The sequence below is a fragment of the Choloepus didactylus genome, chromosome 8 (genome assembly GCF_015220235.1).
Source record: "Choloepus didactylus isolate mChoDid1 chromosome 8, mChoDid1.pri, whole genome shotgun sequence".
NCBI lineage: Eukaryota > Metazoa > Chordata > Mammalia > Pilosa > Megalonychidae > Choloepus > Choloepus didactylus.
Window position 1 is genome coordinate 32,934,646 of NC_051314.1, and position 14,339 is coordinate 32,948,984.

The 14,339-nt window shown below is 38.3% G+C and overlaps 1 protein-coding gene across 10 annotated transcripts in view; it reads right to left on the bottom strand.

The window, feature by feature from the left end:
* The window catches only part of CFAP54 (cilia and flagella associated protein 54), a 429,497-nt gene that overhangs the window by 325,706 nt on the left and 89,452 nt on the right, over positions 1 to 14,339 (bottom strand). For all 10 annotated transcript variants that reach the window (XM_037846937.1, XM_037846939.1, XM_037846934.1 and 7 more), the window contains exons 18-19: positions 9,221 to 9,304; positions 9,007 to 9,128 (exon numbers count right to left, since the gene is read on the bottom strand). In XM_037846937.1, the coding sequence (XP_037702865.1) occupies positions 9,007 to 9,128; positions 9,221 to 9,304 (206 nt within the window). The remainder of the gene's footprint in view (positions 1 to 9,006; positions 9,129 to 9,220; positions 9,305 to 14,339) is intronic.

A 14,339-nucleotide genomic window follows, 5' to 3' on the forward strand; every position in this document is an offset into this window, starting at 1 on the left:
TAAAGGGCAACAATACATGAGTGCCTTGAGGAAGAAGGGACCAGGGCCAAGAAAGGTAACAGACTACTCAAATAGCTGGGGGGAATATTTGAGGGAAGAAATTCCTACTTGAACAGGAGATAAAAGTTATTATATTTTGAGCATTAAATGTTAATTAATGTGCTTTCATTTGCTTTACAGGCTGTGGAAACCAAGATATTTTGGGTTATACAGAAGCAAGCAAAATCAGCCTAAGGAAAAATCATACAACACAAGGGAAGGGAACCAATGCCTTGAAAATTCAGAGGCATTTCCTTCCTCTGAATTATATATGAAGCTGTAAAATCCACCAGCAGCCCTGGCCGACTGGAGATTTGTTAATGCAGACCACCTTTAATCCACCACCTCAACTGATTAACCACCTCCTTGGGCTCCCCACAGTTAATCCCAAAATTTAACTTAATAGTTCCTGCTCCAGTGAGCCAGTTGGACACAATTCTCTGATTTGACTCTAACATTTTTCTCTCTGCAGATCTAGGAACACAGCTGTGAGTTCAAAAACCTTCTTTGTGCCACAGCTATCACATTGACATTTCTCAAACCTGGCTATGGATTAGTACCATTTAAAAAGTTTATTTAAAAGTTAAGATGGTCCATCCCTACTCCAAATCTACTCAATAAAAATCTCTAGGGGTAGTGCTTGAACATTTGTATTATTAACAAATGCCAACAATAATTCTTAGATGTAACAAGAATTGGAAATCACCGATTTAGATGGGCAAAACAGCCTCCTACCATTTCTCCCAGTCTCTAGTCTTTTCATCTTCCAACTTCCAGCCCGTGGATGACTCCTCCAATACTTGTTGGATAAGGTGCAAAGTCTTTCACAGTCCTTTTCTTTCTGATCACTACTTTATTTTCTAGCCGTATCCAACCTAAACTCCAAAACTAATTTTTTTAATTCACTTAGTCCCTGATAATACTATGCTCTTTCATGCCTGTGCAATCTCTTCTTGTAGGAGGGTCTTACATTCTCTTTTGTGCCTCAAGACACACTCAACCCTCACCTCTTCTGAAATTTTCCTGACAGCCCCATGCATTTAGGGATTCCCTGCATTTTATACATATCTTTATTTTATCAAGTATTACATGATAGAGTATCTCTGTACATGACTATCCATGCCCTCTAAACCATAAGCATCTTGGTGGCAAGGACAGTGCCTGACTTATCTCTTTAGACCACTAACTCAGATCCCATGGCCTAATTTGAAATAGGTTAGTAGAAGGATTAGAGTTTTAGGTGATTTACCAAGAGAAAACCTAAAACAAACTCCTTGATATAGGTAAATTAGATAAATTCTATAACAGGACTCAAGGTAAACCCTAATGCTAGTTAGAAATTAGAATCCAATCTTCATGAGCCAAATCACTAAGCTGCTAAAAAAATTTCATCTAAAAGGAAGTAGTTAGGTGTTTTTAAAAAGTGTTCCCAACTGAAAAGGAGGAAATATCATCAGAAAACATGTCCCAAAATATCAAGAAGAAAAAAATCTCATGAAACCAGCTCTACTCAATTGTGAGAAAAAAAGTGCTACCAACATGGACGTAAATGTTGCCTATGATAGCAATGTCCTACAAAACCAAAGTATCATAAATGCAAAATCTAGACAAGCACACCCTAATCAGAGGTCAAAGAGAAGTAGGTTTTCCATGACATATCCTATAATGGAAAATACCTATACCCTTACATCCTCTACTGGCTAGCACAGCATCTGGCAAATTGGGAGAGCTCACTAACCTTGAAAGAAGAAACGGGTCTCTACCCATCATAATGAAAGGCTCAGCCAAGAAGTCTCAATGGAAAGGGGTTCTATAGCAAATCACAAGGAAACTAAGTTCTGAATATTGTAGTGTTTTGTGCTGCAGTGTACCCCAAAACAATAGTACTGAAGTCCAAAGCACTACTGTCTGAAACTAAATTTCTCAGCCAATAATTTCATTAGAGAAGCTGGGACCTGCCTCTTTTCAGAAGCTACACCGTTTACTTGGTGAGGACAAGTTGACATTAAATACATTAGACAATAGGTTAACACCCATAATGCAGCAAAAAAGGTAACAAAAGATGTGATGCAATCTTGGAAGGCATGATTAAAATTTATAGAAACAACTATTATAAGACAGGAAGGATAAAGTGCCCTGTTTACTACTTGCCTAGTAGATCTCCCTTAAGTATATTCTGTGTTCTCAAAACATTTTAACTGATATTTCAGAAGGAGATGAAAAGTAGATTAAGTCATATCAAAAAGAATCCTGGGAAGAAATACTGCTGAGAATAAAACATACACAACAAAAGATAAATCAAAGAGAAACACAGAATGAACTGTATAATATGATACAGAAAAATATATTTAAGCACCAAAACATAGTTCTGATATGACAAAACAGAGTATTCCAGAATGCTTAAAGAGAAGGACAAAGTAAAGGTGCTATTTTTAGTAGTAACAATAATAATAATAGCTAACATTTATTGAATGCTTACTCTGTGCCAAAAGCCAAGCATTTTATATGCATTGCAAGAATCCCCATTTTACAGATGAGGAAATTTAAGGCTGAGAGAACATGATTAATTTGATTTGGGTCACATTTGACTTAGGTCATGGCAGAACCAGAGCTCTCATCTAAGACCCTTATACTCTAACCACCATGATATGTCATCTTAAGATAAAGCTAAATTTAAAGTCACTTGGAAAGGCAGCCTAAACAAAGTTTCCAAAGCAAAAGCCTTAAAGTAATTTCAAAGAAAAACCCTAAAAGGTAAATAAGCTTAAATCATCTGTTTGTAATTGACGCCTGGGAGTTGAAACATGATCTGCCTCATGGGAAGATTTGATCTTTATGAGGAATAAGTCACATGGAACAATTAAAAAGAGCTGAGAAGATAACTGAAAAAAAATTAGTTCACTATATTCTTCAAAAAAAAAGCAAATAGAATTGATGTGACTGAAATGCTACAAAATAGGAAAAATAATGAAATCCAATTACTTCTAAAATAGTTAACAAAATGGTTTTTAGGGTACGTCAAGAAGTAAATTCAGGAAATATTAACATTGGGAGTTATTAGAATTTCTAGAAGCCCTGGGCATCTTCATTAGTTCTGATTCTACAATGGAGCCATACAATTAGATTCTGTGTCAATTATTTTTAATTATCTCTTAAACCATATGTTCCTTTGCTCGGAACTGAAGCATTATTAGAGGAATTTGGAACCACTAAGACCATCTTAACTACAGATTTGTTTGGGTTCCAATAAATAGTATCAGGAGAAAACTGTATGTATCAGTTTGCGGGTCTCTGCAACAAAAACCACAGGAAAGCTAGGCTTGGATAATACAGCTCCAGAGATAAAGGAGCGGCTACAGAATACAGTTATTATACAAGCACACCTTGCTTTATTGTACTTCTCTTTATTGCACTTTATTTTATTGCGCTTCACAGATAATGCATTTTTGACAAATTGAAGGTGGCAAACCTTCATCAAGCAAATCTATCGGTGCCATTTTGTCAACATCATAACATGCTCATTTTGTATCTCTGTGTCACATTTTGGTATTTTTCACAGTATTTAAAACTTTTTCATCATTATTATTACTGTTATGGTGATCTATGATCAGTGATCTTTGATGTTAGTATTGTAATTTTGGAGGGTGCCATAAACTTCACTCATGTAAGACAGTGAACTTAATAAATGTGTTTGTTCTGACTGCTCCAACGACCAGCCATTCCCCTGTCTCTCTCCCCCTCCTCAGGCCTCGCTATTCCCTAAGACACAACAATATTAAAATTGGGGCAATTAATGACCCTAAAATGGCCTCTAGGTGTTCAAGTGAAAGGAAGTCACACATCTTTCACTTTAAATTAAAAGCTAAAAATGATTAAGCTTAGTGAGGAAGGCATGCCAAAAGCTTAGATAGGCCGAAAGCCTGGTAGGTCTCTTGTGCCAAACAGCCCAGCTGTGAATGCAAAGGAAAAGTTCTTAAAGAAAATTAAAAGTGCTATTCCAGTGAACACATGAATGATAATAAAGCAAAACATACTTACTGCTGATATGGAGAAAGTTCTAGTGGTCTGGATAGAAGATCAAACCAGCCACCACATTCCCTTAAGCCAAAGCCTAATCCAGAGCAAGGCACTAATGCTCTATAATTCTATGAAACTGAGAGAGGTGATGGAGCTGCAGAAGAAAATTTTGAAGCTAGCAGAGGTTGGTTCATGAGGTTTAAGGAAAGAAGCCATCTCCAAAACATAAAAGTGCAAGGTGAAGCAGCAAGTGCTGATTGATGCAGAAGCTGCAACAAGTTATCCAGAGATTTAGTTCAGGTCATTGATGAAGGTAGTTACACTAAACAACAGATTTTCAACACAGATAAAAACAGCATTCTATTGGAAAAAGATGCCATATAGGACTTTCATAGCTAGAGAGGAAAAGTCAAAGCCTGGCTTCAAAACTTCAAAAGACAGGCTGCCTCTCTCATTAGGGGCTAATGCAGCTGGTGGCTTAAACTAGTATGCTTAAGAATGATGTTAAATCTACTCTGCCTGTGCTCTGAAAATACAAAAACAAAGCCTGTATGACAGCACATCTGTTTACAACATGGTTTACTGAATATTTTAGACCCAACATTAACAAGTAGTGCTCAAAAAAAAAAAAAAAAAGATTCCTTTCAAAAGATTACTGCTCATTGACAATGTACCTCATCACCCAAGAGCTCTGACGGAGATGTCAATGAAATTCATATTGTTTTCATGCCTACTAACACAACATCCACTTTTCAGCCCATGGATCAAGGAGTTATTTCAACTTTCAAGTCTTATTTAAGAAATACATTTTCATAATCCTATAGCTGCCATAGATAGTGATTCCTCTGATGGATCTGGGCAAAATCAGTTGAAAACCTTCTGGAAAGGATTCATCATTCTAGATACCATTAAGAATATTAGTAATTCATGGGAGGTGGTCAAAAAATCAACATGAACAGGAGTTTGGAAGAAGTTGATTCCAACCATCATGGATGATTTTGAGGTGTCCAAGACTTCAGTGGAGAAACTAACTGTAGATGTGATGCAGGAGAACTAAAATTGGAACTGGAGTCTGAAGATGTGACTGAATTGCTGCAATCTCATGATAAAACTTGAACAGATGAGGAGCTGCTTCTTATGGATGAGCAAAGAAAGTGATTTCTTGAGATGCAACTACTCCTGGTGAAGATGGTGTGAAAGTTGTTGTAATGACAACAAAGAATTTAGAATATTATATCAACTTAGTTTGAATGGACTGACTCTAATTTTGAAAGAAGTTCTACTGTGGGTAAAATGGTATCAAACAGCATCACATGCTACAGAGAAATCTTTCGTGAAAGGAAGAGTCAATTGATGTGGCAAACATCACTGTTACCTCATTTTAAGAAATTGCTACAGCCACTCCAACATTCAGCAACCAGCACTCTGATAAAGTAGCAGCCATCAACATTGAGGTAAGATCATCCACCAGCATAAAGATTACAACTCACTGACAGCTCAGACGATAGTTAGCATTTTTTAGCAATAAAGCATTTTTCAATTAAGGTACATTGTTTTTTTAGATGTAATGCTACCAAACACTTAATACACTATGGTATAGTGTAAACATAGCTTTTACATGCACTAGGAAACCAAAAACTTCTTGTGACTGGCTTTATTGTGACATTTGCTTTATTGCAGAGGTCTGGAACCAAACCTGCAATACGTATGCCTATAGTCTGATGAGGACACAGTCATTGGAATGAATAAACACCAAATTTTTTATCCCTCTGCTCAAGATCCAGATTGCAAGAAGGGAGCAGCAAACTGGCCTAGTCCTGACCTTGGCTAGGGAAAAAACCCTAAAAATCCCACCTAGCTATATCTAATCAGGAAGAAGAAATTCCTAAAAAGGTGATGTTTGAAAGGGGAAATGGATGCTGGACAGAAAACAACAACAGTATATAATCCTGCCCTGGTAACTCTGCACTTGGATTGAAAAGCATTCTTGATCTTTCCAATGAGAAAAGCCCATCTGCAAAGATGCTGAATGTTCAACCAGTAGGCTCTTAAGTGGACTGAAAGCAATGTTATAAGCTACATGATGACTGCTGTATTTGATCAGAAGTGGAAGAAGATCAAGGACATCTGATCCATTAAAGTAAACGTGTAGTATAATGTGTAAAAAGCAAATATGGACTTCCAGAGGTCAAATAAGAAAAGCAAAAAAAAAATGGGAAAAATATATCCCTATAATCAAGAAAAAAGCCAGTCATCTCATTTGGAAAGCTTGCTATTATAAAAGGTTTGTCCCTCATTTGTAGTGACAAGTTGGTCCACCTTTAATTGATTGGGAATAAAACAGACACCTGATATGATTATCCAGACTGACATCAGGAAACTTAATAAACTAAATCAAGGTATGAATTATTTAAGAGTTCTGAAAAGACTCAGGCTTTTCAAACCTTTTTATAGTTTCAGGTGACACATCAGTTACCGATTTGGGGATAACTTTATTACAAGAACATGATAATGTAAAACATTCTGTAATATACCCTGTAGAAAGTGATTGCCAGGGGGAACAAATTTATTTGTCTTCTTTAAGGAAAGAAAGTTTGGCAATTACTTGAACCATAACACCATTGCTTAGGAGAGTACCCTGAAGACTTAGCACTGAGGCTTGACATTTGGACAAAGAATTCCCACAGAGTAGCAAAGGTGGCTAGAGATGATTTCAAGACCTCTAAATAAATATTCAACACGTTCTTGGTTGGTGAAAATACTTGTGGAGGACCCCTTGTAAAAAGTACAGCCTCTGAATGCATCTCATGAGTCTATCCTAATAGGACATTATACTCGTAAGTTTTCTTAAGTTAAAATAGTTTCACTAAGAAATAGAAGGAAATGTTGTACTAAGAGAAGAACACTAGAAACTTGAGACTTCTCAGGCTTCTAGCATGTTCCCTACTCTCAATGGTGGGAAAACAGAAATACAGCTGGGGAACAGACATCCTTACAAAACAGTCTCATCTTACTCTCTGGTCTCACCTCTTACCAGTACCCCCCTGCACCAAAGCTTTAGTCACACCAAATAACCTGTAGTACTGCAAACACTCATATCCTTGCTAGCCTCAGCACCTTTGCACATGTTGTTCTCTCCGCCTAGAATGTCCTTCCTACCCTTTGGCCTCTGCTTTCTCCGACTACTCCAGCCTGTCCTTCAGTAGTCAGCTTCATGTTACCTCCCTCACCATTAGGTTAAGTACTCTCACAATTAAAGCGTCAATGAAGCTGACCCTTAATTACCTATTCTCTTGCCTTTACTTCCATAGACTGGACTTGTCTTAAAGGCGGCAATAAATTGATATTTGTTGGATAAATAAATGAGGACTATTCGTTTATTTCTTTGTTTGTAATCCACTGCACTTAGAATAATTCCAAGCACACAATGAACTTTCAATAAATATTTGTTGAATGGATCACAGGCACTCAAAAAATATTTGTTGGATAGATGAATCGATGGACAGATGACAAGGAGTGCTACATATAAGAAATCTACAGTTCCAATAATGTACTTCCTGACCTCAAACACCTATCCTCTGGCACTCTTGGGCCATCATTTTCTGGCTCCTGGCTTCACAGAAATGTCCAATGCCTTCAAATCTCCTAGTCATCCAGCCTTTAAATGTCTTGATGGTGTCCCTTCCTTCCTTACTCAGTCTGCATCCATTTTTTATTACCATGAAACTTTAACCTATACCTTCATTTAAAAAAAACAAAAACAAAAACACCCAGCCTTGGATAAATCCCTATTCCACAGTCACAACTATTAAGTATACCACACCAGGAAAACATTATACTCCATGCAGATGGGGTACCTTAAAAATTTATGGTCTCTAACTTTGGCCACAACTTCATGGCACGGGCCAGTCCCTTTGCTTGGAGTTGTTCCTTCATTCATTCCTCTCCACTCTCCAAATCATCTCCACTCACTTCAGTCCAACTCTCTATCCCCATCCCTTCATTGTTGGCAGATAATCTGCCCCCTACTTTATCAGATGATTGGGGTAAGAAACATCAACTCAACTCCCTGCCTCCACACCAACAAATTTATTTACATCTTCATCTGTCCATTCCTCCCCTCTTCTGTATCAGAGTATAAGGGGTCTGCTCTGTGGCCCACCCACCAAACCCTTTATCTTTGCTCTATGAATTAACCCTCCTCTTTCTCTTCCATCTTCATTTTTTCTCTTTTGATTGGCTCTTTATCATCAGCAGATGAATATGCTCCATTCTCTCCTTTACAATTCCTCTCTTAATTCTTAACTACATAACCCCTAGCTTTGACTACTTTTTTCCCTCCCTCATCAGCCAAGCTACTTGTAACATTAGTCTCTACCTCTTTGTGAACAATTCACTCTTCAACCCACTGCAATCAAAGCTTTAAGAAGATCCCATAATTTGGCAGTTAAATTCTAAAATCAACATATACTGAATGCGTAAGGAGACAGAACAATTTCCAGGCCAGAGTGCGGGCTGATTAAAGACATCAACAAATTTAAAGAAAGAACAAATATAGTAAATCAGAAAGGATGCTTGTCCAAAAATTAGGGAGAATGAATCTTAGCTGATGGACTTGAAGCATTTTAATTCAATAGAAATTAATACATTAGATTGACACAGTATCACTTAAATTCTATTAACTTTCCTCGTATTGAGTCCTTCTGATTTTTTTATTCAGCTTCCCATGTAGGTTGCCACTACAGAAAGAGAATACCATGCATTTCAAGAGAGTTCAAAACTGGAAATACAGATTAGTTTTCCCTATTCAGCTCTCAAAGAAAGTTGCTTCTCAAAGAGAAGACTATATATGGTGAACCTGAAAGTTCATATTCAAATGTTAAGGGCAAAACATTATTTTTAACAAAGGAAAATAAATAATTCATTGTAACAGAAATGAGATATTGTTACCATCAAAAAGTTATGTGAAGATGTTGAAGTTGCATCTTTCTCAAATATTAAAAGAGCTTTCTGCATCAAGTAAATTGCTTCAGATAGTTTATTCTTCTTTATTTTATTCATTACATTTAATTCTGAAAAAGCAAACAAACATGTTACCAGAAGGGCAAGATAAAAACTGTCTTTAAATTTTTTTTAAAATACAGGTTATCCCAATTTTAGTTACCTGTGAAACAAGCAATACTTCCAGATTTTAACTTTTCAGGATCTTTGGTAGAAATATTTTTGCTCACAGATGGAGTCCTCAAAACTGAAGAAGAAGATTGGCATTATAATTGGGTTCGTGTCCAAGAAAGGAATTATTTTATAAACTTTAAAGTGTAGCTATATATTTGTGAAATTATTGCTTCCTCTACATTTGCCATTTTTCTGTTAATGGATAAAAGTTCAAACAAATCAACTATGATGTAGTTTTACTGACAAATTCTCTTTTACTTGCCATGGAATACATGAGGACATCAGGTTTTCCAAATTATAAAAAATATTTTATTTTCTTCTGCATCTTAAATAAAATCATCTTACAGGCTGAAAAATGGGGTCTAACCTACTTTGATTCCCTTTTCATGAAGATTTTAATTTCCCTTTTCATGAAGAAAAGATGGCAAGTCCTGATACCAATCAGCTGTCACAACCCTGCAATCAGCCCTTTTTAGAGACACTGCTTCATCCATGTTTCCTGCAAGAGGCAGCTCTGGGTACCACATGAAGGCCTCCATTCTCCTCTAGCTGTAAAGGACAAAATCAGAGGCTCTCTTTTTCAAGAATTTTAACTAACACAGAAATTGTTGCCACTTGAGAGCGGGCAGTACAGTTGAGAAATCCTGGTGTACAATTGGGACTGATCAGCAAATGGTTCAGTAGAGAGAGGAAACTGGATGAGGGAGAAAAGGGTAAAGCTCTGATGGCCTGGGGAGAGAGGGAATATAGTGGTGATATTTGATTTTCCAGATTTGGTCCTCAAGAGATCTGGCAATATTTGTTTCTGCTCTGAGATGTATATGAGACTGCCTATAGTAACCTTACAATAAATCCCTTTTATTGAGGCTTAGGTATTTGTGCTAATGCACATGAGTCACTGTCTTAGTTTGCTAATGCTGCAGAATGCAAAACACCAGAGATGGATTGGCTTTTATAAAACGGGGATTTATTTCGCTACACAGTTACAGCCTTAAGGCCACAAAGCATCCAAGGCAACACATCAGCAATCGGGTACCCTCACCGGAGGATGGCCAATGGCCTCCGGAAAACCTCTGTTAGCTAGGAAGGCAGCTGGCATCTGCTCCAAAGCTCCGGCCTCAAAACGGCTTTCTCCCAGGACGTTCCTCTCTAGCAAGCTTGCTCCTCTTCAAAACATCACTCCCAGCTGCACTCTCTTTTCTCTTTGAGTCAGCTCATTTATATAGCTCCACCAATCAAGGCCCACCCCGAATGGGTGGGGCCACACCTCCATGGGAACATCTCATCAAAATTATTTCCCACAGCTGGGTGGGGCACACTCCAAGCAAATCTAACCAGCACCAAAACTTCTGCCCCACACAAGACTACAAAGATAATGGCATTTGGGGGACACAATACACTCAAACCGGCACATTCCACCCCCTGGAACCCAAAATGGCATTATCTTTCCAAATACAAAATACATTCATTCCACAATACCACAAAAACTTAAATCATTTCAGTAACAAAAGTTAAGCACAAAATCCCATCAAAATCAATTTAGGCATGGTCAGTCCCAAGGCATAATTCCCCTCTAGCTGTGGATTTGTGAACTTAGAACAAGTTATATGCTTCCAATATACAAAGGAGAGACATTCATAGGATAAACATTTCCATTGCCATAAGGAGAAACAGTAAGGAAAACAGGGTTAACAGAAGCAAAACAGTTCCTAAAACCCACAGGACAAACTCCATTAGATTTCAAAGTCTGAGAGTCATTTACAGAACAACGTTGCATCCTTGGGGCTTGAGAGAGCGGGAGCCTAACCCTTCCCAAGGGCCTTTTCGGCAGCCTGTTCCTCTCCAAACGCTTGGGTGAGTGCTCCAACATATCCACACATTGGGGAGACCACCTTCTCGGCCCCACCCTCCTCAAACCTCGGGGCAGCTCCCGAATTCCCTTCCATCTCCGGGGCACACGCTCAACCCCTTCAGAACAGTGTGGTGGCAGCCAGGCTCTCCCCAATTCCCTGGAAATGTGCTCCAACCTCTTTGGGACCTGAGGTGGCAAAACTCTTCCAGAGCATCGAGGAGGAAAGCCCGCCCTCGACCTCCAGGGCAAACTCACCCTTTCCCTGCGTGTGGGCTGCTCCGCTCTCCCAGCCCGAGACCTCCTGTCTCCAGACCTCAACCTCCATGGCTCTGTCTTTGAAGAGATTTTTCCTTTAATTTTTCCCTTGTCTGTCTTCTCCAGTCCAGACTGGCAATGGCTCTGTCTGTAAAGATCTCACAAAAATTCTGTTGGCTTTGCATGAAGCATGCAGGGGTCAAAGCCATCAGACAATAGGACTTTCCACAAATCCTTTCTGGATAATTCCATCTCCAATCCTGGCTTGTACTGAAATGGTGGCTGGGTTCCATGTTTGGTTACATCCTCACGTTGGGCTGTAGCTTCTGGGATTCCACCCCCTGGAAGCTCGTAATTTTCCAAGCCATCAACTTCTGGTTTCTTTGAACCCAAAAGTTCAGTTCTAAGTCCATCTCTCTCTGCTCGCATTTTATTATAAGCTGCAAGGAGAAGCCAGGATACATCCTCCACACGTAGTCTGGAGATCTCCTCAGCTAAGTATTCCAGGTTGCTGCTTCCAGATTCTTCCTTCCGTCTGACACCAGGACTCAATTTTGCCAAATTCTCTGCCACTTTAAAACAAGGATCACCTTTCTTCCAGTTCACAACAACACATTGATCATCTCTGTTCAAGGCCTCATCTGAAGTATCTTTAGAGTCCATATTTCCACAAACAGTCTCTTTAAAGCAGTTTTGGCCTTTTCTATTAAGCTCCTCACAACTCTTCCAGAAACTCCCCCTTATCCATTTAAAAAGCCGTTCCAACATGTTTGGTATTTGCAAACTCAGCAGCAAAAGCACCCCACTCCTGGTACCAAAATCTGTCTTAGTTTGCTAATGCTGCAGAATGCAAAACACCAGAGATGGATTGGCTTTTATAAAACGGGGATTTATTTCGCTACACAGTTACAGCCTTAAGGCCACAAAGCGTCCAAGGCAACACATCAGCAATCGGGTACCCTCACCGGAGGATGGCCAATGGCCTCCGGAAAACCTCTGTTAGCTAGGAAGGCAGTTGGCATCTGCTCCAAAGCTCCGGCCTCAAAACGGCTTTCTCCCAGGACGTTCCTCTCTAGCAAGCTTGCTCCTCTTCAAAACATCACTCCCAGCTGCACTCTCTTTTCTCTTTGAGTCAGCTCATTTATATAGCTCCACCAATCAAGGCCCACCCCAAATGGGTGGGGCCACACCTCCATGGGAACATCTCATCAAAATTATTTCCCACAGCTGGGTGGGGCACACTCCAAGCAAATCTAACCAGCACCAAAACTTCTGCCCCACACAAGACTACAAAGATAATGGCATTTGGGGGACACAATACACTCAAACCGGCACAGTCACCATGGGATGGTGACTGATTGATGAAACATGCCAACACACACCATTAAAGGATATAAAGTTTCTATGATGGCAAAGGATAAGGGAACTTATCTGCATAGAGAGAGCAGCACAAAACAGAAGAAGCATCCTTCTCTGGGTAGCTAGGGTATTGTAAATGCTCATTAAGAGGGAGCTCTTCTGATTATAATCATTGCAGAAAAGAAGGATGAGATAGCAAGAAAACTTTCAATGCCAGATACAGATGAGTCATATTTAATGACATGGTCGTCAACAGGCCACCACTGTAAAGATCTTGAATACGAGTAACAAAAGCAGTATTTAGGGAACATTAGTCTAGCAGCAGCATACAGGAGTGAAGAAAGACAGGAGAAACAAAGTGATAATCTGTGCTAGAGTACCAGTAAAAAAATCAAGAACAACCAGAGATATTGCAGAGGAAGAACAACTAATTCCAGATGAGCTTAAGTCTGATCAATATCTTTTGGTGGACGCTGATAAAAACTCACAGAATCAACTGGTCTTCAGAAAGTTAAGTATGACAATTAGAGAATGAACTATTTAGTAATAATATGAGTAAATAAGACCCTACGCCTTCATGTAAGAAGATAATACAGCTATTAAGTTGGGATCATGGACTTGTTTCCTTGAAGAAAACCTGACACAAGAATTCTATTCATATTTTGAAACACTTTGCTAAATCAAATCTTTTCAGCTCACAGAATGTTCAAGGTTATTATCCTTAAATAACTTCATTTATGTATTAGAAAAGTTTTATGAAGGTTTTCAATTTATATGTGATGGCACAGGGATATTTTAATAGTTATTTGCTTCCCTCCACACACCCAGCATGTCATTTGAGAAACAGTTTTTAAAACCAGTTTTGAAACAGTTTTTAAACATGTAAATGTTTAAAACAAAATGTAAAAAGATTTTTAAAATGCAAAAGGGTAAAGGAATAAAAAAAAAAAGGATATTTTATATGAGCAGAATGCAAATACACACAAGTGGTCCTAAGTGTACGCCAAATTGGTAACATAACCACACCAAAAAAAAAATAAAATAAAACTAATTCAAGTAAATTTGAGCACAGTTCTCTGAATGTGTGTTATATTTTAAAGACAAAGTGAACTGCAAGGACAAATTGAATTTACCTAATAGGTTTGCTGTTGACTGTGGTACTGCTTTAATAATTCTGAAACTACTTTGTTAATATGGTAAGACAAAGCAAATGAATCATAACCTTGATGTTGTTGGGAACCAGAGTTCTCAATATGGAAGAAAGAAATTACAAAAATAGAATGGGTAAGGTAAGGAAGACAGTTTGCTGTTGTTCTTTGAATTGGACCTATCAGAAAGAACTTGTGATTTAAATGTATGCATATATGTATATAAGTATATATATACATTCAATCACCAAATATATATATATATATATATATATATATATATATATATGTGTGTATAGACACATATACATGGATGGATAGATAGATATAGATATAGATAGACGGACACACATACATATTTCTTAGTTCTATCTGCTGAAAGGAGCTAATTGACATACCAAAAGCAGTGAGCAACCCTTCCTCACAGATCTTTGTTTCTAAAAACCACTTCCTACCAAAGGAACCAGGGCCCCTTGAAAACATGGCTGATTTTA